Source organism: Myotis lucifugus, unplaced genomic scaffold (assembly GCF_000147115.1).
Source record: "Myotis lucifugus unplaced genomic scaffold, Myoluc2.0 scaffold_47, whole genome shotgun sequence".
Lineage (NCBI taxonomy): Eukaryota > Metazoa > Chordata > Mammalia > Chiroptera > Vespertilionidae > Myotis > Myotis lucifugus.
Window position 1 is genome coordinate 4199596 of NW_005871095.1, and position 27539 is coordinate 4227134.

Consider the following 27539-nt stretch of genomic DNA (forward strand, 5'->3'; position numbering starts at 1 on the left):
CAAGGAATCATACCGAGTGCTATATCATTTGCTGTCTCTGTAAGTTGATATTACTTAATTTAACCTCTTTATATGCAAAGAAACTTATAAATATATAATTTTAAATGAATACATGCTTTCTGGTTGAAATTTTCCTTTTTGCATGGATTCACATATAACCTCTCTTCTTCACTCTTTTCAGCAACTCCTCGAAACAAAAAGGCAACCAACTGTTAATAATATGAACAGCTTAATGTGGGCTTTTTATATGCTTATATGTATATTATGTGGAAATATTAGTTGTGGTTTAAAACTGGATCCTGATACAGTAGTCTCCCCTTATTCACGGTTTTGCTTTTGGCAATCAACTGTGGTCCAGATATATTAAATAAAACATTCCAGGAATAAACAAGTCATAAGTTTTAAATTGCACACCATTCTGAGTAGCCTGAGGAACTCTTATGCCTTCCTGCTATATCCTGCCCAGGATGTGAATCATCCCAGCGTATCTACCTCACTTCATCTCATCATGTAAGCACTGTATCATCTCACATTATCACAAGAAGGGCAAATACAGTACAGTATGACTTTTTAAAAATATATTTTTTATTGATTTCAGGGAGGAAGGGAGAAGGAAATAGAGACAGAAACATCAATGATGAAAGAGGATCATTTATTATCTGCCTCCTGCATGTCCCCTACTGGGGATCGAGCCTGCAATGTGCCCTTGACTGGACTCCAACTCAGGACCCTTCAGTCTGCAGGCTGATGCTCTATCCACTAAGTCAAACCAGCTAGGGCCAGTATATGTTGAGAGGGGAGAGAGAGACCACATTCACATAACTTTATTACAGTATATTGCTATAATTGTTCTATTTTATTATTCGTTATTGTTATTAATCTTTGTGCCTAATTTATGAATTAAACTATCATAGATATGTATGTATAGGAAAAAACATAGTATATATAAAGTTTGGTACTATCTGCAATTTCAGGCATTCACTGCAGGACTTCGAACGGATCCCCCTTGAATAAGGGGGGATGACTGCACACTTTCCTATGTTCAGCACATGGAAGTTCCTCCAAGTGCACTACTGTAGCAAATACTACATGGAGTGAATGCACCATAATCATTCAGTGATTTTTGACTGTTCATTTGGTTACCAGGTTGGCACTAAGCATGTTTATATAAAATAGTAGCCTTATATACATACCATTACACAGGAACTTTTATTCTGTGGAATCAGGATCCATGAGTTAAAGGGGATATGAACTTTTAGTTACCAGATTCCTTTTCAAATTCAGTGTCTCACAGCTAGCTGCAATATATGAGATTACTTTCTTATCCACACTCCTGCCCCCAAGAGATAATATGACTTATATTTTTGCCAGTCAGGTGGCTATAAATGGGAATCTCTTTGTTACTCTAATTTGCTTTCTCTTACTATTAGTGAATCTAAATGCTTTGTACTATGCTTGTGGCATTGGAATTGTTCTTCTGTGTATGTTTCCTCATAATCATAGTCTAATTTTTACAACTTATTAGTTTATTTTTTGGTCAATTTTTAAGAGCATTTTTAGGTTATAATATCGGCTCCTTTCATCTGGTTTATAAATATTTTCTAAATTTGTCATTTGTCTACTAACTCTAACCACGCAAAAGTTTAAGTACTCAAATATGTTTATTTATTCTTTCATAGCATTTAATTTTCTGGTCTATTTATATCAAGGTTTTCTCTCACACAAGATTGTGCATTGTTTTTTTTTTTTTAATATTTTATTGATTTTTTACAGAGAGGAAGGGAGAGAGATAGAGAGCCAGAAACATCGATGAGAGAGAAACATCGATCAGCTGCCTCCTGCACATCCCCCACTGGGGATGCGCCCGCAACCAAGGTACATGCCCCTGACCGGAATCGAACCCGGGACCCCCCAGTCCGCAAGCCAACGCTCTATCCACTGAGCCAAACTGGTTTCGGCATGCATTGTTGTTTCTTGTATTTTTCTCTTCCCTTTTCACAATTTATATTACTTACATATCTGGAATTTATTTACATATAAGATGTGAGAGGGGAAATCCAATTCTATTTTCTTTGTGGTGGATAGCCATTTTGTTCCAGCAACATGTATAAAATAATTCATCATTTTTCTCTGAATTAAATGCTCTTTTAATCATATCTTAAATTCTCATATAAATAAAAACTAATCCTGAATTTTCTATTCTGTTCCATTGTATTTCTGTGTAACATTATGCCATTGCTATTGTTTAGATTACATTGGCTTTGTAATAAGTTCTGAGGTCCAGTAAAGAAAGTCTCCTTCATAAATTTTCTCTCCGCATTGATATTTTTATATGCAATTTGTATCTAATTCAAAAAATTCTGTTGGAATTTTAAGAATTGCTTGGAAGTGTATATTATTTTATAATAATTTAAATTATAATGTACTATCCAAAAATTTACATACATTTTCACTTATTCAGATATTATTTTATGCCTTCAATGATATTGTATAGTTTCTTTTCCCTATAGAAGCTGTATAATTTTTGTGAAATTGATTCCTAAGTATTTTGAATTTTTTATCATTAGAAAAAAAAGGTGATATTTTACCTGTTTCCATTTTGAGGAACTTTGTCACAATTTTTGTGAATTTGTCTTGTATCCAGTCAATGACAACAAGTTCTAGTATATGCAAGTGTGTTTTTTTTTCATAGAATTGTTTGTGTTTTCTAGTTGTGTCAACATTTCCAAGGTTTCACCAAATTGCTCTTTTTTGGCCCTCTTCCTGCCAATGGAAGTCACAGTCTTTCCTGTACATACACTTTCTAAGTGCTGGGCTTATCCTCAATTTCCTGCTTACATAAGCAGAGAAGTACATAGCTCTATTTTATAACCTGATATTAATATACAAGAAAAATTACTCATATACATTTACCTTCCTTATTAAAATCAGTGAGAAATTAAATGTATTTTATTTTTGTTCATCCTTTTTTAAATAAAACATACACATTTTAACTGTCTTTTCCTAAACCCATCTTAATTTTATTTTTTTTCAGTATAATTGTGAACTCATGGCTTTTCACAGCCTCAACTTTTTCCAATTAACAAGGTAGCGTGACTTGCATTTTCCAGTTGTCAGGGCTTGTCTGGCAGGATTCCCTCAGTATATGCCTTTGTTTTTTCAGAGTTGTTCTGGCAGCCACTGGGATCGGCCTTGGTTTCTGGCAACAATATTTAGTTCTGTCTTGAATTTCCTGATGCGAGATAAAAATAGTTGCTCTCTAAGAACATAGATTTCTTTTTTCTTTTTCATCTCATATTTAACATTTATTTACTAAGGCCTGCCTGTTGGGTACTATGGTGAGCAAAGAAAATGAAACTGGGTGTTTTCAAAATGGTTTTAAAACTGTCAAATCATGTCCTGATATGCTATCCTTTCTAACTCCAGCTGTACAGTATACTTAATTGATTTTTCTGAAATACCATTTTGTTGTCCTCTGGTGAACTTTCAGTGATCCCTCATCATCTACATATTGTCCAGATTGCTTCCATCTCTTCATCTCCCCCTCCCTAGCACTAGGCAGGGATTCCTAAAGGTCTGATTCTTCATTCTGCAGCCTCAGGGAGTTACACCAGGCACTGCTCCCAGCCACCCTTTCAGAGCCTGCTCTGCCGCAGTGGGATTTCTTTTAGAATTAAATAGGGTTAGGGACCAACTTCTGGTCACTGGTATTGCCTATAAAAATTGCTGATGGGTAAATGTGCCCCTAGATACCATTTACCTCCTTTAGGAGAGACAGGGCTAGAAACATTATTTTAAAGGTATGACTTCACATAATTTTTTTCAATTTAATATATTTTGTCTCTTACAGTCTGACATATTGTCAACCACTAGTATTTTCTACTATGTCAATAGTGACTTTATTTTAAGGAAGTTGTTTAAAGGAAATTAAAAGAAAATGGAGGCATCAGCAGGCATATAGGAACTCAGGTTTGAAGAATGTTGAGAATAAGTATTGAGGGGGAATTGCAGAGGGAAGAAATCAAGCTGGCAGCTTGTATTGATGGGTGCAAAATACCAAAAGTCGTTTCAAATTGCCTGGTGTTATTGGTGCCACTTGCCTTTTGAGAAATTGATTTGGTAATGTCAGAAAAGAGTTCAAAATATAGCATAGCTTTGATACAAAAACTATCTAATTTCTACAATTCTATCCTAATTAAACTATCCAATTATATTATCCATGCATTATAATTGCTGTACTGAATTGTAGTGATTTTTAAGTCCTTGGTCATTAAACTACTCTCCAGCTTTTTCTATTACTAGTAATGCTACAAGCATTTCTCAACAAGCCCTGGTGTTATTGGTGCCACTCGCCTAGGTGGCTTTGTGCCAGCTCAAAGTTCTCAGAAGCATTTCTAAATCAGCAAGACAGAGAAGGAAGCAGACCTAGGCAGGGGGGCCAAGGTCAGATGCCCAGTGAGAGGCCAGAAAAGGCCTGAACAGAGTTCAGTGGCAAACAAGCTGAGAAGATGGCATTTTAGGAATCTAAACACAGAGAGGCTGGGCACATGCTGAGAAGCTCATTGCGGCAAATTGTGTAATAAAGCCTGCAAATCCAGGTAATTTTAAAATAAATTGTAATCTGTTTTTCAAAAGTAATATATTTTCACTTAGAAATCTTAAAAATTGGCTTATAGATAAGAGAACAAAATCACAATGAAGAAAGTATTGTAGGAATTGTCAACATTTTGGAGTTTCACACTCCTTGTATGCATTGTTTACATAAATCTGCTTCATTCACATCTCTGTACTCCATACTTTTATGTAATTAACAATTTAGTAATTTCCCATTTAATTATAAAATCTGCATAAACATCATCTGTATGCATTATTTTTACTCTTTGTACATTATTCTATCATTATGCTATAATATATTATCCATGCATTATAATTGCTGTACTGAATTGTAGTGATTTTTAAGTCCTTGGTCATTAAACTACTCTCCAGCTTTCTCTATTACTAGTAATGCTACAATAAACATCTATTTTAAAAAGTTAGATAGTTTAAGTAGGATAGAATTGTAGAAATTAGATTGTTTTTGTATCAAAGGCATGCTATATTTTGAACTCTTTTCTGACATTACCAAATCAATTTCTCAAAAGGCTGTGCCTCAGTGTTTACACTCTGATCAACAGAACAAGAAAATTCCTGTCTCATTGAATCTGTAACAGTCTTGGAATATCTCATTTAAGAATGTCTAAACAGATTGATGAAATTAATACTTCATTTTTTGCACAGAAACATGATCTTTATTGAGGTATAATTGACATAAAACATTAGTTCAGGTATACAGCATAGTGATTAAATATTTGTACATATTGTGAAACAATCCTCACAATAAGTGTAGTTAACATACATTTAATGCATATTTCATATATGCAAGTGAGGTTGAATATATTTAATAGTAATTTAGAGTGCTTTTTCAGGGAGTGGGGATATATCTTAATGCACCAAATCAGGCATGAGAAGGAAGGGATTTGAAAGATTAAAACAGAGCTAGTTAGAATCCAGAAATTAATCTAACAACATTTATCAGCCCCTTTTAATGAAATATCCTCTAATTATTAGGGGTAATGCATGGTGGAAAGGAATTTGACAACCCCAATGCATTTATATTATTCTAACATGGTCTTAGAATGATTAATCTTTAATTATTTTCTCCGTAAGCTATTTAATGAAGTTCTAACCCTGGGCCCACCTACATTTCTAAGTTTAAATTAATAAATTAAAAGGGCAATTGAAATCCAGGCATAATTTGCCTCACAATGTGATGCAATAGGAAGTAAAACACCCATTTAAAGAGTATTTTTGAAAACTAGATTAAAACAATCTAATCAAGCCTTTAAAGCCAATATTCATTTATAGGAAATTCAAGGGATGGAGGGAGAACTTCAGGAAAACCACAAATGAACCAATAAGACAAATCCAGAATGTGGAATTGAGGAAGGATAGTAAGAAGCTGGGAAAATTCCAGGGCAAGTGGAATGGGGTAACTGAAACAAAATAATTAAACAAGGCCAAATAATTTGATCAATACAGCCAGCTAACAAATCACAAGGTCTTATCTTCCCTCACCAAGGACACTCAGGAGCAAATGATTTACACATTCCAAACCTTGCCAGGGCAGACCCACATAGGTTCTGGTCCCTCTTCAATGACATTTATCTTTAGAGATGAAACTGACCAGAGACTGAGCCTGATCCCTCTGAAAAACTAATTTTGGTGAATCAATATATTGAAAGAAAACTAATGAATATTCTGTTAAGACAACCCCCCATACCCCAGATCCTCTCCTAGGATTCCTGCCTATAAAAGAGAGATAAAAGCCTCTCGACAAAGAACCCAGTGTGGGCTCTCTCTGGAGCAGGCCCACACTTTTTCTTGGGCATGAACTTTTTACTCTGGAGTTTGCTTTAAAGTGCACCAGAAAAAAAAAGTGGGAGGGAGATGGAATAATATTGGTAAAATGCTGATAAATGTGGAAGCAGGGTGATGGGTATATGGATGGAGATTCATTATGTTATTCTCCATTTTTCATGTTTTAAAATATTTTATAATAAAATATGAAACTAAGCATAAAATAGCAATAGAAAATCACTTCCAAAATGTGATCCCCACAGGAGCAATGAGTGCAATGGATAAAATAGTCAAAATCTATTTTTAAAACTCCTTCTAGCTGGTTTGACTCAGTGGATAGTGCGTCAGCTTGCAGACTGAAGGGTCCCAGGTTCGATTCTGGTCAAGGGCACATACCTCGGTTACAAGCTCCCCGCCCTGGTGGGGGCATGCAGGAAGCAATCAATCCATGTGTATCTCTCACATCAGTGTTTCTCTCTGCCTCTCCCTTACACTCTCTCTAAAAATCAATGGAAAAAATATACTCGGGTGAGGATTAAAAACAAAACAAAAGCTATAAATTAACCAAAGTAAAAATCCAAGGAGTACTCATTCAAGAAAAATCACTGAACATTATTAAGAAGAGTGAGTTTTGTGGCATTTTAACTTGCCCTGTGCCCATCATTCTATCTCCAGCTCATCAAATTCTCCAGGACTTCCCAAAGAACTAGCAGTTCCTCACCAGGAGCTCTGATGAATCTGCCACAGTCTAGATACCCAGGGTAGACAGAGATGGTGGCATGGGCTAGCAGATACCATAGATTCTTCCCTCTGCTGAGCACAGAGCAAGATGATACAAAGCCACAGCTCTCAGCTCCCCCTGGAGAAGAACAGAATTGATCTATGCATCCTGCTCCATCTTCTCTGTGGCTGACCAGAGAACTAGCATCTTCCTCACCAGTCTTGAAATTCTGATGGATTTAGCATAGTTGAAATAACAATTTTGTATGTAAGCTCCAAGGTTATCACACACACGCACACACACAATACCTATAGAAGTTATACAAAAGAAAAAGAATTCAAAGGATATTCCCTACAAAAAATCAACAAAACATGAGGAAGACATCAAGAGAGGAAAAGACAGATGCCTGAAACTAATACAAAATAACAGTAAATGTAATCTGTAATTGAAATATATTTTTTTAAAAGGAAAGAGAGATGAAAGAACAAGATTAACAGAAGACAACTATCAAAGTGATATAGTAGAATCTTCCCTATCAGTAATTACTTTAAATGTAAATGGTTAAACTCTCCAATCAAAAGACAAAGTGACTAATTGAATTAAAACAAACAAACAAACAAACAACAAACAATACCAAGACTTAACTATATGCTGTCTATAAGAGAATCATGTTAGATTCCAGAATCATGTTAGAATACAGAGCACACATAGGCTGAAAGTTAAGGGAGAGAAAAAGTGTGCAAATAGTAACCAAAAGAGAACAAGAGTGGTTATACATATCAGTCAAAATAGACTTTAAATAAAAAACTATCCCAAGAGACAAAGAGGAGCATTATAAAACAACAAAAGGGCCAATCCATCAGGAAGGCGTAATAATTATATATATATACACTAGAGGCCTGGTGCACAAAAATTTGTGCACTCTGGGGGGTCCCTCAGTCCGGCCTATGCCCTCTTGCAGTCTGGGACCCCTCGGGGGATGTCCACTTGCCAGCGGGGAGCAGGCCTAAGCTTCAGTCTGACATCCTTAGTGCCGCTGAGGAGGCAGGAGAGGCTCCCGCCACCACCGCTGTGCTGGCAGCCATCAGCCTAGCTTGTAGCTGAGCAAAGCTCCCCCTGTGGGAGCGCACTGACCACTAGGGGGCAGCTCCTGCATTGAGCATCTGCCCCCTGGTGGTCAATGTGTGTCATAGTGACCAGTCGTTCTGTTAGGGTCAATTTGCATATTACCCTTTTATTATATAGGATAAAGGCCTGGTGCATGGGTGGGGGCCAGTTGGTTTGCCCTGAAGGGTGTCCCAGGTTAGGGTGGGGGTCCCACTGGGGTGCCTGGCCAGCCTGGGTGAGGGGCTGATGGCTGTTTACAAGCTGGCCAAACCCCCAGCAGGGACCCTCACCCCATGGGGGTGTGGCCAGCCTGGGTGAGGGCCTGATGTCTATTTGCAGGCTGGCCAAGCCCCCCAGCAGGAACCCTCACCCCATGGGGGTGTGACCAGCCTGGGTGAGGGGCTGAGGGTCGTTTTCAGGCTGTCCACGCTCCCCAGTGACCCAAGCACCCAGCCTCTCCTTTTTTTCTTTTTTTTTTTCTGGGATTTATTTATCTTCTATAATTGAAACTTTGTAGCCTTGAGCGGAGCCTAGGTCCTTGAGTTGAGGCCACAACTGGCTGGAAGCAGGTATCTGGAATTTATTTATCTTCTATAATTGAAACTTTGTAGCCTTGAGTGTAGCCCAGGACCAGCCAGGGCAGGTGGGAAGCTTAGATTCCTCCATTGCCAGGGGCAACCCAAGCCTCCTGCTCGCTCCAGCTCCATGGCCAGCGCCAGCTTAGTTGGGTAAATTTGCATGCTCACTCCTGATTGGCTGGTGGGTGTGGCTTGTGGGCGTGACTTGAGCATAGCAGAAGGAGGGTTAATTTGCATGTTTCTCTTTTATTATATAAGACTAGACTAGAGGCCTGGTGCATTAATTCATGCACTGGGGGTGGGGGGTCCCTCAGCCCAGCCTGCCCCCTCTTACAGTCTGGGAGCCCACAGTGGATGTCCTCAGGGGAGTGGGCCTAAGCTGCAGTCTGGCCTCCCTCTGCAGGAGGTGACCAGGCTGATCAGGGGAGGGTGCCACCCCCATCACCAGCTGCTGCTGCCACTGCCGGCCACTGCAGCCACCAAGGTGTTTTCATCAACATGGACTCCAGTCTCTTCACCATGAAAAAATGACAATTTTTTTTAGGCATTTTCAAGATGTCTCTTTCATATGATATGACATTTCTTTCTTTTTTTTTAATCCTCACCTGAGGATATTTTTCCATTAATTTTTAAAGAGCGTGGAAGAGAGAGGGAAAGACAGAGAGAAACATCAATGTGATAGGGACACTTCAATTGGTTGCCTCCTGCATGAGCCCTGACCTGGGCCCCGGCCAGTGAGGAGCCTGCAACCTAGGTACATGCCCTTGATCAGAATCAAACTCTGACCCTGTGATTGGCAGGCCGAGGCTCTATCCACTGAGCCAAACTGGCTAGGGCAGGATATGACATTTCTTAGTCCCTGACCTTTGTTTTATCCTCCAGGAGTGAGGTGAAAAACCCTAGATCACCTTCTTGGATTCTTATTACCCAAATTACCAAGAACACTGCAAGTGGCGTAGAGGGAGCTTAGCCAATGAGCGGTCAGAAAAGGTGTTTCCTCTGCAGCTCATGCACAGAGGCCCCCCTGTGTGTGTGTCTGCTGGGGGCCTGTTCCCAGAGCCGCGCCACAGCCACTCAGAGCAGGCCCCCACCCCTGTGTGTGTCCCCTGGGATGGAGGCATGCTCCGAGCCACGCTGGTCATGACTGTTAAGGCTTAGAGCCGGTTATGACATTACGGTGTCCTGGACAAATTTGCATATTACTTCTTTATATATATAGATAATGACCCAACACCAAAATACCTAAATATACAAAGCAAATGTAGGCAGAACTGAGAGAAGACATAGATAGTATCTGTATCTGGAACAAGACAAGGACGCCCACTCTTGCCAATTCTATTCAATATAGTAATGGAAGTCTTAAAGCAAGAAAAAGAAATAAAAGTAATCTAAATCAGCAATCATTTGTGTTTTTATACACTAACAGCAAACTGTCTGAAAAAGAAATTAGGAAAACAATTGCATTTATAATAGCGCCAAAAAGAATAAATTGTTTAGGAATAAATTTAACTAAGGAGGTGAAAATCCTGTATACTAAAAACTACAAAACAATGAAAGAAATTGAAGACACAAATAGATGGAAAGGTTCATGTACTGGAAGAACTGGAAATGTATGTCCACAGAAAAACTTGTACATGAATGTGTATAGAAGTATTATTCATAACAGGCAAAAAGTAGAAAAAGCCAAATGTTCATCAACGGATGAATGAATAAACAAAATGTGGTATATCCATACAAAGGGATGATATTTATATATATAAAGCCAAGTGACCAGAATGACGGCACAACTAGAACGACTGGAATGACCAGTCACTATGATGCGCACTGGGGAGGCTAACCGGCCCAATCAGGGCCCCGATTGGACCCCTCAACTGCCTGTGGCCCCTCTCCCTTCCTGGCTCCCTCCACAATCAGCCCCCACAATTCTGATCAGGAGCAGGGCCGGCTGGCCAACCCTAGATCAAGGTCTAGGGTTGGCCAGCTCCGCCTGGCCAGCTCTGCCCCTGATAGGCCCCCACCCACCCCAATCAAGGGTGGGGCCAGCTGGCCAACCTCCCTCAGCCCCTTCCCCTGGCTGGCCCCACCCCTGATTGGCCCCACCCACCCTGATTGGGGGGGGGCTGGCCAGCCAACCTCTTGTGTCCCTTCCCCGCCACTGGCTGGTTTGATTGACCCCCATTGGGGAGGGCCGAATTCATGCACCAAGCCTCTAGTTTAGCCGTAAAAAGGAATGAAATACTCTTAAGTGAAGTATAATATGGCTGGGCCTTAACATGCTAAGTGAAAAAAGGTAACCACAAAATGCTACAAAGTGTATGAATACATTTACATATAATTTCCAAAATAGACAAATCTATAAAGACAGGAAGTAGTTGCCAGGGGTTGGAGGGAGAGAGAAATGGGACTTGTTTCTAATGAGTGTGAGGTATCTTTGGGGATGATAAAATTGCTCCAAAGTTGTATAGTGGTAGCAATTCTATGAATACACTAAAAGTTATTAATTATTAATTCTTAAAAGTTGCTGAATTGTGTAATTAAAAAGGGGTGATTTTATGATATGTGACTTTTATTTCATTAAAGCTGTTAAAAATAGCAATTGTACTTTTTTTTTCTCTCCAAATGACTTTTAATAAAGAAAATCTGTTTGTTTAACCAAGAGAGTGAAAGGAGATGCGTGCAATGAGACACTTTTCTGTGAAGCTGAATGATGGGCACTCCATGCCTATTCTGGGATTTGGCACCTCAGCTCCTGATAAGGTAATCATAGTGGCCTTGGAGATGGAGGGGCAGCAGATCAGAACTAGTCACTGCTCGAATTTGGGGAATTCAGATTCGCATCCCATTCTTCATTGGTAGCACGCTTTCTCTCCAGGTTAGGTTATTTTGTGCAGTAAGTCAGTGCTTTTCAAATTTTAATAAGCATAAAATATTTAAGGATCTTGTTAGAAATGCAGATTTAGATGCTCTACCTACAAAGTTTCTGATTGAATAGATCCTTGAGAAGGCTCAGAGTTCATATTTCTAATGAGCTACCAAGAGATTCTGCTGCTGTTTGTCCAAAGATCTCAGAGTGGCACTGTATCAAGGGAGATGAAGGGTGTCATCTTTCAGTAGTTCAGGGGTGGGTAAGTCTGTTTCTGTTATTCTCACCTACTGTCCAGTTGTAGCCATTTCACAGTACACTGGAATAAATGGAGCCCAGTTATCATGTTACCATAGGTCAGAGACTTCACAGTAAGCTTGCTTGTGATGAAGTTTCTCTATAATTTCTAATATCCAAGTTGCCCCTGTTCTTCACTACACAGAATATTGAGAGAAATCTCAGTGACAAAAAGACATGGAGAAAGAGAGACAAAATTCACGTTAGAGTTTTGGTGGTCTGGGTGGAAATAGTCTCTTAAGGCCAGTTTGTTAGTACTGTGTCAAGGGGAGGGCCAAGTGGCACTTGGAAATTCTCTCTCTTTTCAGAAGACTATTTTTATTTATTTTAAAATTGAATTTATTGGGGTGACATCTATATATATAAAAGCCAAGTGACCGGAATGCAGGAGTGACTGGAACAACCAGTCGCTATTATGCACACTGTGGCCAGCCAACCGGCCCAATCAGGAGGCAGCCCCTCCCCCAGGCCTCCCTTGATCAAGGGCGGGGCCAGCTGGCCAACCTCCTGCTTCCCCTGCCCTTGGCTTGCCTGGTCTGATTGGCCCCAATTGGGGCTGGCTGGCTGGACCCCACCCATGCACAAATTGGTGCACCAGGCCTCTAGTTGGTTAATAAAATTATACAGGTTTCAGATATACAATTCTACACTACATCATCTGCATATTGTACTGTGTGTTCACCACTCCAAGTCAAGTCTCAGTCCATCACAATTTATCCCCTCCTTACCCATATCTACCCCCCTTCCCTCTGGAAATCACCATATTGTCTGTGTCCATGAGTCTTTTTTTTTTTTTGCTTAATCCCTTTATTCTTCCCACTCAGCCCCCAACCCCTCCCCTCTAACAGCTGTCAGTCTCTACTCTGTATCCATGAGTCTGTCTCCATTTCTTAGTTTATTTTATTCATTATATTCTACATATAAGTGAAATCAGATGGTACTTATCTTTCTCTGACTGGCTTATTTCACTTAGCATAATACTTTCCAGGTCTATCAAACGCCTTGCATGTTTCTGGTTCAATCACTACAACCTTACAAGAACTCAGCTTCAGTGTTTTCTGGTGAGGTTTATGGTGGTTTTGGGAAAGTTGTAGGATAGTTTCTTGAGTGTGAGAGCCATGTGGTGTGAATGTTGAGGACTGCAGCAAGACACTGGCATATGTTGCTTTTCCTTTGATTTGGCTCTTCAATCTAAGCATAGCCAGTTAATCTCCATGGAAATAGTTAACTCATCAGGAGTTGAAAATTTTAAACTGTACCCCAGACCTTTTCATTACAAAGTGAGATAGAAGGGGGTAATGGAGAGGGAATAATTACAGACAATTTAAAAGGTTCAGCCTGGTGGGCCAGGAGAAAAGTAGGCAGCTATGAAAAATAACAAAGCTGTGAATCAAAAATGATCACCAAAAAATAATTATGAGGTATTTTTGAGTGAAAAGGGAGTTTATTTTCTTTTACATTTTTTTCCTACCTCAGATGTTGTTTGATGTGTTTCTCCAAGCTTACATAGATAAATCACTAATGTAGTCCATCTAAAGTTACATCTTCATTGCATTGATAGATAATTTTTAGCATTGGATTTCTGGGCGGGAACCAACTTAATAATTTCTTATAAAGTGAATTAATTTAGGAATGTAAAAATAAAGATTGTGTAAATCTATAGATCACATAGAGAGTATAAATGCAGAAGCAGGGGGTTAAACACAGCAATGTTCTAGGGCCAGCTCATGGCTCACAAGATTCACTTGTGAGCATCTTTCCCCCATATTGGTAGCTTGAAATTAGCCATGGGGGGAGTATTTGCACCATAGAAATTATCAAATACTAGAAATCAAGACTTTTCTTTAGTCAGTTGTTAAACATTTATCACATGTTATAAGTCAACAATTAGCTTTGTCACCTCTAGCTTCTAGACCTTAGAAAAGCAAGAGGTTCTGTCAACTAGCTCTGCTCATGGAATTGATCATGTGTTTTTCAATAAGTGAGTCTTTATTTTTTATGCTCTTCTAGGTTTCTAAGAGTAAGGTGGAAGAGGCCCTTGAGAGAGCAATTGATGTAGGCTATCGCCATATTGATTCAGCTTACCTGTACCTAAATGAAGAAGAAATTGGGAGGGCCATCCGGAAGAAAATTGCCAATGGCACTGTGAAGAGAGATGACATATTCTGCACTTCAAAGGTGCTCTGTAGTGTTGCATATGAATCTTAGGGAAGTTCATTCTTAGCTGAATAATTTCTTGGCAATCCTCTCTTTGGTTTCATTTTGACTCACTCTCAGAATATGGAAGACTGATTAGGAACATGTTGGGTGGGAATGTGAGTTCTCTTCAGACTTCCTATATTTGAATCTTACTCAATGTGTGACCTTGAACTTAAACTTACTTAAACTCCATGCTTCAGCTTCCCAAGTTGTAAGATGAAGATGCTATTATTTATGTCACAGAATTTTTATAGGTGTTATATAATTACATATAAAGCTTTTAGAAAAACATTATATATATATATACACACATATATACATATATATACTTATACATATATACATATATGTATACACATATATATATATGTGTATATGTATATATAAATATATATATATATATACTAGTGCCCTAGTGCACAGATTCATGCACATTGAAAAAAATTAATTAGAAGATGGCTGGAGGGGCAGTACTGGGCAAGAAGGGCTGGACATGCCCTGGAGCCAACCTCCCATGGTCCCTCCCCAGTGTCCAGCCACACCTGGGGCAGCGCTGCAGCTCAAAGGGCATCTGTGGAGTGAGCGGGGTCCCTCTGGCAGGTGGGGTCCCTCATCCTGGCCTATGGGGATCAGGCCAAAACCAGCTCTCTGACATCCCCCGAGGGGTCCTGGATTGCGAGAGGGCAGTTCTTGGATGATGCACCTTGGAATTGGGCTCCCTCTTCTCTGGTTCCGGGGTGCAGCACCCGAGAACCACACTGTCAAGTCACCACAGCTTGGCAGCTCCTGCATTGAGCATCTGCTCCTGGTGGTCAGTGCACATCATAGCTACCAGTCAGAAGATCAGATAGTTGCTTAGAATCTACATATATAAAAGCCTAAGTGACCATTATGACTGGACGACCAGCCGGGTAGCTTATGATGTGCACTGACCACCAGGGGGCAGACGCTCAACATAGGAGCTGCCCCCTGGTGGTCAGTGTGTTCCCACAACCAACCTCCTGCAGCCGGCCAGCCAACCACCCATGGTCCCTTCCCCCAGCCAACCTGGATTGGTCCTGATTGCTGGCCAGGTCAAGGAACTCCACCCATGCATGAATTCATGCACCGGGCCTCTAGTTGTGTATATATACCATATACATATATACACAACTAGAGGCCCGGTGAATGAAATTTGTGCGTTGGGGGGGGCGGTGGTCCCTCAGCCCAGTCTGCACCCTCTCCAATCTGGGACCCTCAGGGGATGTCCAACTGCCCTGTGGGATCAGGCCTAAACAGGCAGTCGGACATCCCTCTCACAATCCAGGACTGTTGGCTCCCAACCGCTCATCTGCCTGCCTGCCTGATTGCCCCTAACTGCTTCTGCTTTCCAGCCTGATCACCCTCTAACCACTCCCTGGCCAGCCTGATCAATGCCTAACTGCTCCCCTGCTGGCCCAATTGTCCCTAACTGTCCTCCTCTGCAGACCTGGTCACTCCTAACTGCCCTCCCCTGTAGGCCTGATTGCCCACAACTGCCCTCCCCTGTAGGCCTGATTGCCCACAACTGCCCTCCCCTGCCAGCCATCTTGTGTCCACATGGGGGTGGCCATCTTGTGTGTTGGAGTGATGGTCAATTTGTATATTACTCTTTTATTAGATAGGATATATAACAATATACATATAACTATAACTATAGCAGATATATATATATATATATATATATATATATATATATATATATATCCTTACCAGAGGACATGCTTAGAGAGAGGAAAGGAGAGAGAGAGAGAAACAATGGTCAGTTGCCTTCTGTACATGTGCCCTGACCAGGAATTGAACCAGGAAACTTTTGGTGCACAGGACAAGGCTCAATGAACTGAGCCACTCCAGCCAGTTTCTCCTAAAGACTCTTTTTTGTTGTTGTTAATTTCTAAAGATTTTTTTTTGGTTGTTGTTAATCCTCACCTGAAGATGTTTTTCTATTGATTTTCAGAGAGAGTAGAAGGGAGGGGGAGAGACATAGAGAGAGAAACATCATTGGTTGCTTCCCACATGCACCCCAACCAGGACCAGGATGGAGACCAGGGCCAGGATGAAACCTGCAACCAAGTACATACACTTGAATGGAGTCGAACTCAGGGACCCTTCAGTCCATGGACTGATGTTCTATTCACTGAGCAAAATAGGCTAGGCCTGAAAGACTCTTAAAAAAATAATCCCACACCCCTCCTCTTTCAACCATTGCAGCTGTGGGGCAACTTTTTCCGTCCAGAATTGGTCCAAACTGGCCTGGAAGTGTCACTGAAGAAACTTCAGCTGAGCTATGTGGATCTTTTTCTTATTCATTTCCCAGTAGCTTTGAAGGTGAGCAAAAGTTATTTTACTTTGGTTATCAATATAAACATTGTAGCTGAATGCAAGAGAGGAAATAGTTTGTAAAATGAGAAGAAACATACATAATACTTTAAGATACCCTATTTTTTTGGCTGCAACTATCTCCATCTCAGTTCATTATTTCAGCTCCAGAGAGACAACCCTTATGCTCCTGAATCTGAACCCAATGACCACCTGTGTCTGGGAATGTCCTGATCTGGAGGTCAGTTGAAGTCCAGGAAATCCAAAGAGGATGAGACTCAACCCTTGAGAGGCTGACAGGTCGCTCTCTCATCTGACCACCTCCGAGTGGAAAGTGAGGTGGGAGAGCACAGGAGCAAGGAGCTTGCTGAGCCACGCTCCAGGCCAGGCTCTCTCTAGAACAGGGGTGGGCAACCTTTTTGTGAGTGCGTGCCAAAACCAGCAAAATCTCTGATTCAAAATTCTTCTGCGTGCCAACCCTAATTTTTTGAGAACATGTTATGCCTACTTGATATCTCTTAAGGTGTGCATATGTGAAGAACCTTGAAGAAATAATAAAATTCATTCAAGCAACAAAAAACAGTATATGATGATGAAAATACATTTATTTTTTAATGTATACATGTTATGTAAAATTATTTATTTATCTAAGATGCACCTACACTGAATTTATCTGAAAAATAAAAAAGTCAATATTAAGAAAAAAATTGTAAATGGAAAATTATAAGAGAGGGTTTCGCGTGCCAGTAAAAGTTACTGGCGTGCCATGTTTGGCACGCGTGCCAGGGGTTGCCCACCCCTGCTCTAGAATGATGTCCTGGGGGTCTCAAACTGTCCTTGACACAAACGATATTTATTAAACCTTTAACGGCTAAAACAATGCTAGGTGTAGTTCCTTTCCCTTTATCCTACCCTTAAAATTCCTTTCAAAAATAAGGATAGATTATTCCATTAGTCTCAACAGCTTGGGTAAAAGTCAGACATGGCTTTATACACCTTCTCATTCTTGCCTGTATTCCAGCCTGGGGAGGAGATTTTACCAAAGGACACAGATGGGAAACTCATTTTTGATGCCGTGGATCTCTGTACCACCTGGGAGGTGAGTATAGCTGCCTCTGTGGTGAGAGAGGACAGATGAGAATTCAGGAAAGGTAGATCTAGTTCAGTTCTGCCACCTGAGTAGACTCAAGCAAGTTCCTGAAAACCTTCTGCCTCAATTTTCTCAATTCATCCACTTAATAATTCAATTAATACTTATTGAGTGCCTATGACATACTTAGTACTTAGTGCTTCTAAATACTCAGGCAACATCAGCGAATAACACCAAGGTCTCTGGTCCAATGGGAACTGAGAGTGCAGGGGTTGGGACACAGATAGGCAATTAAACACAGAATGGGTAGGGTAGGGCTTTGAGAAGATGAACTCTGATCCAAGACTTGCAGGAAGTGAGAAAATTGATTATATGGATATCTGAACAAAGAGTGATACAGGCCAAAAGAAGACCAAGGCAGAATTTTTAAGATGGGAGAGAACCTACCATGTTCCAAAAACAGCAAGAGGACATGTGTGACTAGAACAGAGGGAGTTTGAAGGGCAATAATAGGAAATGGGGTCAGAGAGAAAAGAGGGGGACACCCTCTTTTTCCCCGTGCTCAGCTGCTCCACTTCCTGCTCTCCTGGGGCTGGTTTTGCCATCATTCAATCAAATTTTACCTGGTGTTCAGCTAAAGAGCATCTGGCTCCTTTAGCTCTGTCTCGCCCGCTTGCATTCTTTTCTTGCTCTTATGTTCTTACCCATTTTTTTTCCTATTATTTTTTATTCTCCTCCTTTGGCCAATTGCTGTTTTGTTGATTGACAATTGAACCTTTCAAGACTTTCTCTCCTGCTCTGGCTCATATTCTCTCCCTTCCCCACCCCCTACTCTCATTGTGCTCCCATTAGGCTTCTCTATCCAGTTACACACATGACCTCTAACAATCCCTTCCTCCCCAGGCCCTGGAGAAGTGTAAGGAGGCAGGATTGGCCAAGTCCATTGGTGTGTCCAACTTTAACTGCAAGCAGCTGGAGATGATCCTGAACAAACCAGGACTCAAATACAAGCCTGTATGCAACCAGGTGAGCCCCATCAATGCACTACTGACTTCCTCTCCCACTTCAGCTTACTTTTTTCTCATGTCCACAAGTTTCCAAGGGCACTCCCTCTAGTGCAGTGGTTCTCAACCTTGGCTGCACATTAGAATCACCTGGGAATCTTTTTAAAATCCTGGTATCTGGGCCTCCATCCTCCGGAAATTCTGTTTCTTTGTTATTAATGTTGTGGCCCCACCCCATAACAAAGAAACAGAATTTCCGGAGGATGAGGCCCAGAAATCAGGAGTTTAAAAAGATTCCCAGGTGATTCTAATGTGCAGCCAAGGTTGAGGACCACTGCTCTAGTGTATTGTAACTTCGGACATCAGCTGCTTCAAGAGAACAGAATGTATTTCAAGTTGTTGAAGACAGTTGCCAAGGCCATGTCACTTTATTAAAAACAAAACAAAACATGTAAGGGTCAGATTGGAGTATAATCTACTAGGTGTTATGGGGATTGGTCCTAAAAATTTAGAACCAACACACTACTGAGTTTTCTTATGTCATAAAAGGTCAACAAAGTTGGAACACTTATGTATAAAAGAAAGTGGGTGATTCATCTTTAAGTCTGACAACTCTTGAGTTTTGTGCATGAGAACCATTGAGCCCCTTGATAGTACAAATTCACTCACAAACAATGTGAATGTACTTAATACTATTGAACTGTACACCTAATAATGGTTTAAGTGGTAAATTTGTTATGTATATTTTACCACCATACAGTTTTTTTAATTAAGAAGGCTACCTGTTAAAATAAACTCACTTTAATGAGCAACACATACACCTACTTGTCTTGGAGAATAGTGAAAGAAACCAGGCGTGTTGAAATGGCCTACACTCCCTGGATTATCTCATCTCCTTTTAAACATCTTCCATGCAAACTGAGAGGATGGCAGTCAATTGATATATTAAATGTCAGTAAGGCTTATTTTTTTCTTATTTTTAGATAAAAATGCAAATGAGAGTTCTAAAAAGTTGTATTTTGTGCCCCTTGGGAGGTTTACTTCCACTTTGAAATCACCAATTACCAGAAAGGAAAGAAAGTTGGTTTTGACTGAGTAGTTGGTGAAAAATTAAGGGAGAAGCTGGATATTTCCTGAGCTCTAAAGGGGGATAGTGTTTGGCCAACTTGAGGCTGATTGGTTGGAGGGCGTTTACATGAAGAGGACCCAAGAACACCACCATGGCCTCCAGCCTGAGAGTCGGGGAGATCTGTTCATCTCATCATCTGAACTCGTCTTCCCCAAGTGTTACTGGGAAACCCCTGGTTGGGCTCGGGCTGCCTGTTGCTGGGTCCAATAAGGAAGACAGGGTTGAGTCATATAAGGTGTTTATTGAGAAGGCTGGCCAACCAAGAAGACAGGGCACTTACAAGCATCAAATCCTGCCTTCCAGCAAGGTGCAGGGGCCAGAATTATAAAGGGGAAGGGTCTGGGGTGAGGAGTGCAGCTACGTGCAGGCCTGGGGGTCACAGACATCAGCTATTGTAATTAGTCATCAGGTGATGAGATGATGTTGATGAGATGATGGTTTGACGCCTGGTGTGTCGGCCTGACCATGCTTATCAGTTCTGCTTGCTGGATTCACAGCTGAATCAGCTCCCCAATCGCTTCACACAGGCCTTGAAAAGGAAACTTTAAGAAAAACTTAACCCCCTATTCACATAAGTATATGTGTTCTAAGATTTAAAATAGCATGATTACTTTTCAGATTAATTCAGGTGCTCTATCTATTAGATTTAGGTCTCCCCTTTCCCAAGCACTGAGATCAATATTGTGATGCTATCTCTGGGTAGGTAGTCAGAGTTGAGACTTCGGAAGCTCCAGTGGCACAGCTGTGTGACAAGCATGTGTTTGTCCGTGTAGCTGGTATTCTTAAGTATTTTTCACACCATGCAATACAGCACTGTACGTTCCTTGTAAACTTGGTGTTGGTGGTTCTATAATCCAATGCTTCTGTTTGGTGTTCTACAGGTAGAATGTCACCTGTACCTCAACCAGAGCAAACTGCTGGACTTCTGCAAGTCCAAGGACATTGTCCTCACTGCATATGGTGTCCTGGGCTCTGACCCCGAAAAGGAGTGGTAAAAAAAGTTATTCTCTAAAAAGTTATTCTCATCATAGATGCCATTCCTCTTGGAGTCCTCTCTCAAATGTCTGGGGGAAATTAGTAACTCATCTTTGTCAACCCTTTCCCTAGCCTACATTGTGAAGACTCTATGAAACATCTATATATATATATATATATATATATATATATATATATATATATATATATATATATAAAGAGTCAGGGTCTGTAATGTCCACAACAACCGAAGGCTCAACCGAACACTGGAAGTCACCACCAGCCAGGACAACCCAGCACTGACTGAAGCCAGTGCCAGCACAGTGACCCAGCACTGACTGCTGAGCGTGGAGATAGGTCTGCAGAGAGAGAGAGACAGGCTCTGATCCGCAGCCTCTGTGGCAGCTGTTGATCAACCTTTGCCTCTCTCTTTCTCTCTGGGTTTCACCAGCAGCCTCCATGGGGGGAGGGGGGACTGCTGATCAGCTCCGCCTCTTTGATCAGACCTAGAGATAGGCCCAGAGACACTGACTGGCATAGAAACCAACCAATCAGAACCAAATCTGGGTGAAGTGCCAGGAGCCAATGGCTGCCTAGGAGGCGGAGCTTTTGACGCTGACTGGCATAGAAACTGACTAATCAGAACCTAATCTGGACGAACTGCAAAAACAGAACCTAAGGTGGGGAGTGAGGAGGAGTTTTAAGGGCAACAGCTACTTGGTATAAGGTGTAAGAAAGCAGTTCAATTTTTTTAATGACCAGTTTGACAGTATAGTGCATATGGCTAGCTATCAGTTCAGATATAGGGATTATGTCTTTTTGTTTTCCAAGAGCATCTCCTCCTGCTGAAGAAGGCTTTTCCACCCCATTTAAGCAATCCTATCCTATATAACCTATCTATACTAATAAAAGGGTAATATGCTAGTTAGACTGGGTCGACCGGCCATCTTCTGGATGTCTGACTTCCTTCCAGACAAAGCCATGGTGGTGGGGGCTGAGGCAGAGGCAGGGGTGATCAGGCCAGCAGGGGAGGGCAGTTGGGGGTGAGATCAGGCTGGCAGGGGAAGGCAGTTAGGGGTAATCAGGCAGACAGGCAGAGGCAGTTACGGGCAATCAGACAGGCAGGCAGAGAGGTTAGGGGCAATCAGGCAGGCAGGCAGGTGAGCGTGTAGGAGCCAGAGGTCCCAGATTGCTAGAGGGATGTCCCACAGGGATTGGGCTTAAACCGGCATTTAGACATCCCCCAAGGGCTCCCCGATTGGAAAGGGTGCAGGCTGGACTGAAGGAACCTCCCCCTCCATGCACAAATTTCACGCACTGGGCCACTAGTTTTATATAATAAAAGCCTAATATGCTAAGTGTCCGGTTGTCCAATTGGCCATTCAACCAATCAAAGTGTAATATGCTAATGATATGCTAAGGCCACTCAACTGCTCACTATGACATGCACTGACCACCAGAGGGCAGACACCCCCACCGGTAGGTTAGCTTGCTGCTGGGGTCCAGCCAATCGGGACTGGGCGAGAGGGCCAGACACGCCCTGCAGCCCTCTTGCTCTCCCTCCCCAGCTGGCCAACCTCCTGTGTTCCTCCCCGGCCCTGATCGTGTACCACTGGGGTCCCTCGGCCTGACCTGCACCCTCTCACAATCTGGCTGAGGGACCACCCCCCTCAAGAGTGCACAAATTTTGTGCATTGGTCTCTAGTTATTAAATAATAACATTATGAGTAAGATGTTCATAAATTCCAGGGTTGGCTATGAAGAGTGAAAAAAAAAAAAAGCCCAACCCATAATTCGGGCACTTAATAGTTGAGTCATGTGATATAAGCGACCTCTTCTGCGAGTTTTAGTTTATTTCTTCAAAAGCAGTATAAATTATGCACCTTTTAGTGCTGGATGACAGAACTGAGAGAATTAATTGAAAGTATGTTTTTGAAATAGCAAATTCTTATACAATAGGTAGTTATTTTTTATGATGGTGGTTATTGGGTTTTAGTTTGGGTAACCATTTTGTCTTTTTGACTTATTCAAACTTTTATTAAATTTCTCAGAAATGTTTTTTAAAATATACCTGGTTTCCCTTTCTGTCTTACTTTCTCTTGTTCTTCTTTGGATTTACCAAAAGAAGCAAAACTGGACCTTGAAGTAGCCAGAGGGTAATGAGGAAGATTCTAGAGGACTAGACTTCCCCCAGCCCAAATGAGAAGCCCTCCCCCCCCCCCGTTCCTGTGAAATGGATATGCAGCCTCAGACTCAGAGCACTCTGCCTCCTTCCCAGGGTTACCAAGAACTACCCAGTTATCCTGGAGGATCCAGTGCTCAATGTCATTGCTGAAAAGCACCAGCGAACCGCAGCTCAGGTGGCCCTGCGTTACCAGCTGCAGCGGGGCTTGGTGGTCCTGGCCAAGAGCTTCACTGAGAAGAGAATCCGAGAGAACTTCCAGGTACAGGGTAGGGTTGAGGGCATCAGGGACTGACAGTATAGCATTTCCCTAGTATGGTTATTGGTGAGGCTATCAACGTGTACTGGGTCAAATTTGTCTCCTTGTACTCTGTGCATAGAAGAGTTGTATTTAGTCATTCTGTCCTCCACCTGCTGCAGGATGAGGGGGTGCATGAGTGTTGGAAAGAATACTAAACAGGGTCAGGTTTAGTCTCAATCCTGATTTCTAATCCAAATGCATAGCCCAGGGCAAATCATCCCTTAATTTCTTCAGCTATAAAATGAAGGAGTTAAATGAGATGAGGTTTGGGCTCAAATATTTCTAGGATTCCTTTGCTACATCAGCACAGCCACCCCATAGAAGTCTTTGAGGGTGGTCTGAATTGCCAATCTCAACTATCAGAGCAGAAAATAACACATGACTTTTGCCAGAGAATGACCCCCAAGTTTAATGACAATTATCTCATAAACCTACATAAATGCTTACTTCATTTGTGTCTGTGTCTGGGGAGATGGAAGGTGGGGAGCAATTGCCTCAGGGAAATTTAATAGTTCTTCTCACATTTCTACTAGGTTTTTGATTTCCAGTTGACACCAGAGGATATGAAAACTCTAGATGGCCTCAACAGGAACCTTCGCTATTTTAAAGACACTTAGTAAGTAGCTTGTTCCATTGCAGACACTGGGGAGCATGACAGGGAAGGCACTCCACTTATTCCCATCCACAAAGGGCAAGGTCTTCTCTGCCCTCCTCCTTTAGGAAACTTGTTGGAAATCCTTTTTCTTGAAGTCTTCAGATCACCTTTTCACTGTAACCCTTGTGTTCCCTCTGTCCTAATGCTACTTAAATTCTAGGGTCAATTTATTAACATCCTTTGCATAGTGCCTCAACTCTTGCCTTCTCTCCCCGTCTTACTCACTGATCTAAACAAAACCTGGTTAAGTCCCATCTCTATTCACATCATCAGTTTTTCTCTCCTCACAAGATTATTCCTTAAGGCAGTGGTCGGCAAATGCGACCCCTTGAGTGTGGCTCTTCCACAAAATACCACGTGCGGGTGCACACACACGTACAGTGCGATTGAAACTTCGTGGCCACACTCAAGGGGCCAAAGAGCCACATGTGGCTCGCGAGCCGCAGTTTGCCAATCACTGCCTTAAGGCATTCAAATGTGTGCTCATCTTTAAAAAAAAAAATGCTCAGTGGAGCCTACCTCACTTCCCAGGTACCCCAGCTCCACCCACTTCTCCTTTTATAGAAAAACTTCTAGGAACAGGCTATACTTGTGCCTCCAGGGTCTTTCTTCTCCATCTCTTTCGAATCCACACAAATCAGGCATTTGTTCTCTACTTTGCCAACACTACTATCAAGTTAACCACAACCTCGTTTTTGCCGACACCAGAGTGGGCCACTCTGTCCTCCAAGAAGCACTTGCTTTCTTTGGCTGCTGAGCTTTGCCCTTCCCTCTCTCACCATCTCATCTCATGGTCTCAAGTCCTTTGCAGGTTTCTCCTCCTCAACTTGACCTCTTAACTTTGGAGTGACCTAAAGCTCAATCCCAGATCTCTTCTCTTTTCTATCTATACCCACATCCCAGGTGATTTCACCTAGGCCCATTCTTTCAACACCATCTAAATAGAGACTCCCCCCACCCCCAAATTACTTCTAGCCCAGACCTAGGCCCTGGAACAAGAGTTACAGATCCATTTACTCAACTCCACTTGGATGTTTAATAAGCATCTTAAATTTATCACCGGTGATGGTATTTGCAGGACTACCCCTTCCCCCCTTACAACCTCCTCCAACCTCATTCATGTTAATATCAAGTCACTACTGGCTTCTCCCTGGCTTCTCTACTTCATCCCCAGAGCCAAGGGGTTACACAGTAGACCTGGTAAAGCACTCCCCCTTGTGGTACCTGCTGGCCTGCCATGTCACTCAGAACAAAGGCCAAATTCCTTACACAACCTACAAGAGCCAACAGGGGGCTCCCTCCCTACATCTCTGGCCCCAGGACCTACTGCTCTCCCCTCTGACTCCAACACAGCTCCAGTGACACGTTGGCTGCTTGTCACATATGCCAAGTCTGTCTCCGGGCCTTTGCACTGGCTCCTTTCTCTGCTAGAATGCTCCTCCTCCAGGTGGCTGGATGTTCAGTTCTCCCCCTCGTGAAGTCCTAACTCAGATGTCACCTCTGTAATACCTTTTCTGTCACTTTATCTAAAAATGCACCCCTGTCCAGCACTTTCTTTCCCTCTATCCTGATTTATTTTTCTCTTGGCACCTATCCCTAATTAACATGCCATATAGTTCACTAACCTATTTTTGGTTGTTTTTTGTTGAGCACAGAATGCTAGATCCTTGGGCATGTTTTTATTGTATTTTAAAAATATTTTTATTATTTTCAGAGAGGGAGAGAGAGAGAGAGAGAGATGGAAACATCAATGATGAAGGAGAATCATTGATCGGCTGCCTCCTGCAAGTCCCACACTGGGCACAACCTAGGCCAGTGGTTCCCAAACTTATTTGGCCTTCCGCCCCCTTTCCAGAAAAAATATTACTCAGCGCCCCCTGGAAATTAATTTTTTTAAAATTTTAATAGCAGTTAAACAGAAAGATATATGCCCCCAAATGCACCTGTGGCCATCACCGCCCCCCCTGGATCGCTGCAGCGCCCACCAGGGGGCGGTAGCGCCCACTTTGGGAATCACTGACCTAGGCTGAACTGTTACCTTCTGGTTCATAGATCGAAGCTCAACAACTGAACCATGCTGGCTGTGCAAATCCTAGGGCAGGTTTTTAAACAAGCTCCTCTTTCCCTGAATAATCAATAAATGTTGGTTGAATGAATAGGTAGAAGGGTAAGAGGAAGAGAGAATAGAGGAGCAGGTGGTACACCTTAACAATAATCAATAATTATTCAGTGATTTAGCATTTTTTTCTTTATTTTTAATTAATTTTTAGAGAGAGAGGAAGGGAGAGGGAGAGAGAAAAAAACAATGATCAGCTGCCTCCTGCATGCTCTCTTCCATGGATCAAATCCTTGACTCAGAATTGAACCGGCAACGTTTTGGTACATAGGAAAACACCCAACCATCCGAGCCATACCAGCTAGGGATGATTTAGCATTTTCTATCTCAAAAATTATATGTATGTAGAGCTTGCTAACTGGAAGCTCTCTATTGAAGTGACTTATTTTATAATCATTGTATCCATCTTCAGGTCAAGTATATACTTTTCTGAGTGCTTGGAAGAAATTGAACAACAGTCATATTTTTATCACATTCCTCATCATCAACTTGAAATGTTTCTTAACTTCATATATTTAACCAGATTAACATTGTTTTAAAGGAAGGCATAATTCATTTCTGCCCTTTTGGGAGATTAAAATTGCAACACAAAGAGTTTTATCTCCTTAATTTGTAGAATAATATACCTGCAAAAATAGAATATAATAATTTATTTTTGTGTAGGTGCTCAGGAGCAAGTAAGTATATTTGTATTTTATAATGTAGGTATTACAGTAGTACATGGTTATTATAATACTAGTTGGGTTTGCACTTCCCGATAAAGAAAATTATTAATTATTAACTTTCAGACTTAAGCCAGTTTAAAAGAAACCCCTCTATTCAGCCCAGAACCAGTGACTTGACTAAGGCTCTCCTTTTACCTTTTAGTTTTGCTGATCACCCAAATTATCCATTTAATGATGAATATTGACAACAGTGTCAGAGGGTGCTCCAGATTTTGGTTGATGATTGGAGAACATCAAGGATGAGAAGATGTCTGGTTTATTTTGTGCCTCTCAGCCTGACCAGTCACAATATGGCGTGAGTCCCTGGACCAGGAAATAAAAGTCTCTAAACTTGTTCTTTCCCCCCCTGGAATAAATAATGATACAGTTTGAACAACCTAACCTACCACTGCTTTGGCTATTTTGTTTGTTTGTTTTGTTTTGTGTTTCCCTGTGTCACTGAGGTTGAAATGCTGACATCCCAGGAAGTAACCATAGTGTATATGAACTCTCAAAAAAACAAAAACAAAAACAAAACAAAAAAACCACACACACACACACACAGAAAACTAACCATTTACTATACTTTTAAGTGTTCAAAGTCCACTTTTTTACCTGTCTGTAGTTCTTGTTTTATTTTCTCTTTTGTTCTATGAATTTGCCACACCATACAACTTTATAAGACATTTTAAGGCGATCTTAAACTTAACACAAATCCATGAAAGGTCCAGATTTGAATTAAAAATTACTCACAATACCAAGAACAAGGTAGATACCAAATTGAATGAAAGATAAGCAACAGATTCATGCACCAAGATGACTTAGATATTAGAATAATCTGACAAAGGTTTCAAAGCAGCCACCATACAACTGTTTCATCAAGCA

At 41.4% G+C, this 27539-nt stretch overlaps 1 protein-coding gene across 3 annotated transcripts; it reads left to right on the plus strand.

Moving 5' to 3' along the window:
• LOC102421358 (aldo-keto reductase family 1 member C1 homolog) lies at window positions 1-27056 on the plus strand. 3 transcript variants are annotated; one of them, XM_023753585.1, is made up of 10 exons: window positions 1-39; window positions 11460-11559; window positions 13973-14140; window positions 16391-16507; window positions 17520-17597; window positions 18492-18614; window positions 20603-20712; window positions 22975-23140; window positions 23713-23795; window positions 26818-27056. In XM_023753585.1, exons 2-10 carry the CDS (start codon window positions 11473-11475, stop codon window positions 26858-26860), a joined length of 975 nt encoding a protein of 324 aa, XP_023609353.1. In that variant the 5' UTR covers window positions 1-39; window positions 11460-11472; the 3' UTR covers window positions 26861-27056. The 3 variants fall into 3 exon arrangements, with proteins under 3 accessions (XP_023609353.1, XP_014311036.1, XP_006088492.1); XM_014455550.2 differs by having other exon boundaries at window positions 3-39; window positions 11438-11559; XM_006088430.3 differs by lacking the exon at window positions 1-39 and adding an exon at window positions 4430-4598 and having other exon boundaries at window positions 11438-11559.
• Window positions 27057-27539: the final 483 nt, after the last annotated feature.

Coding starts and splice junctions, on each gene's coding strand:
- LOC102421358 (XM_023753585.1), top strand. CDS start 11,473: ATGCGTGCAATGAGACACTTTTCTGTGAAGCTGAATGATGGGCACTCC. Junction 11,560..13,972: donor GCACCTCAGCTCCTGATAAG/GTAATCATAGTG, acceptor ATGCTCTTCTAG/GTTTCTAAGAGTAAGGTGGA. Junction 17,598..18,491: donor ATCTCTGTACCACCTGGGAG/GTGAGTATAGCT, acceptor CTTCCTCCCCAG/GCCCTGGAGAAGTGTAAGGA.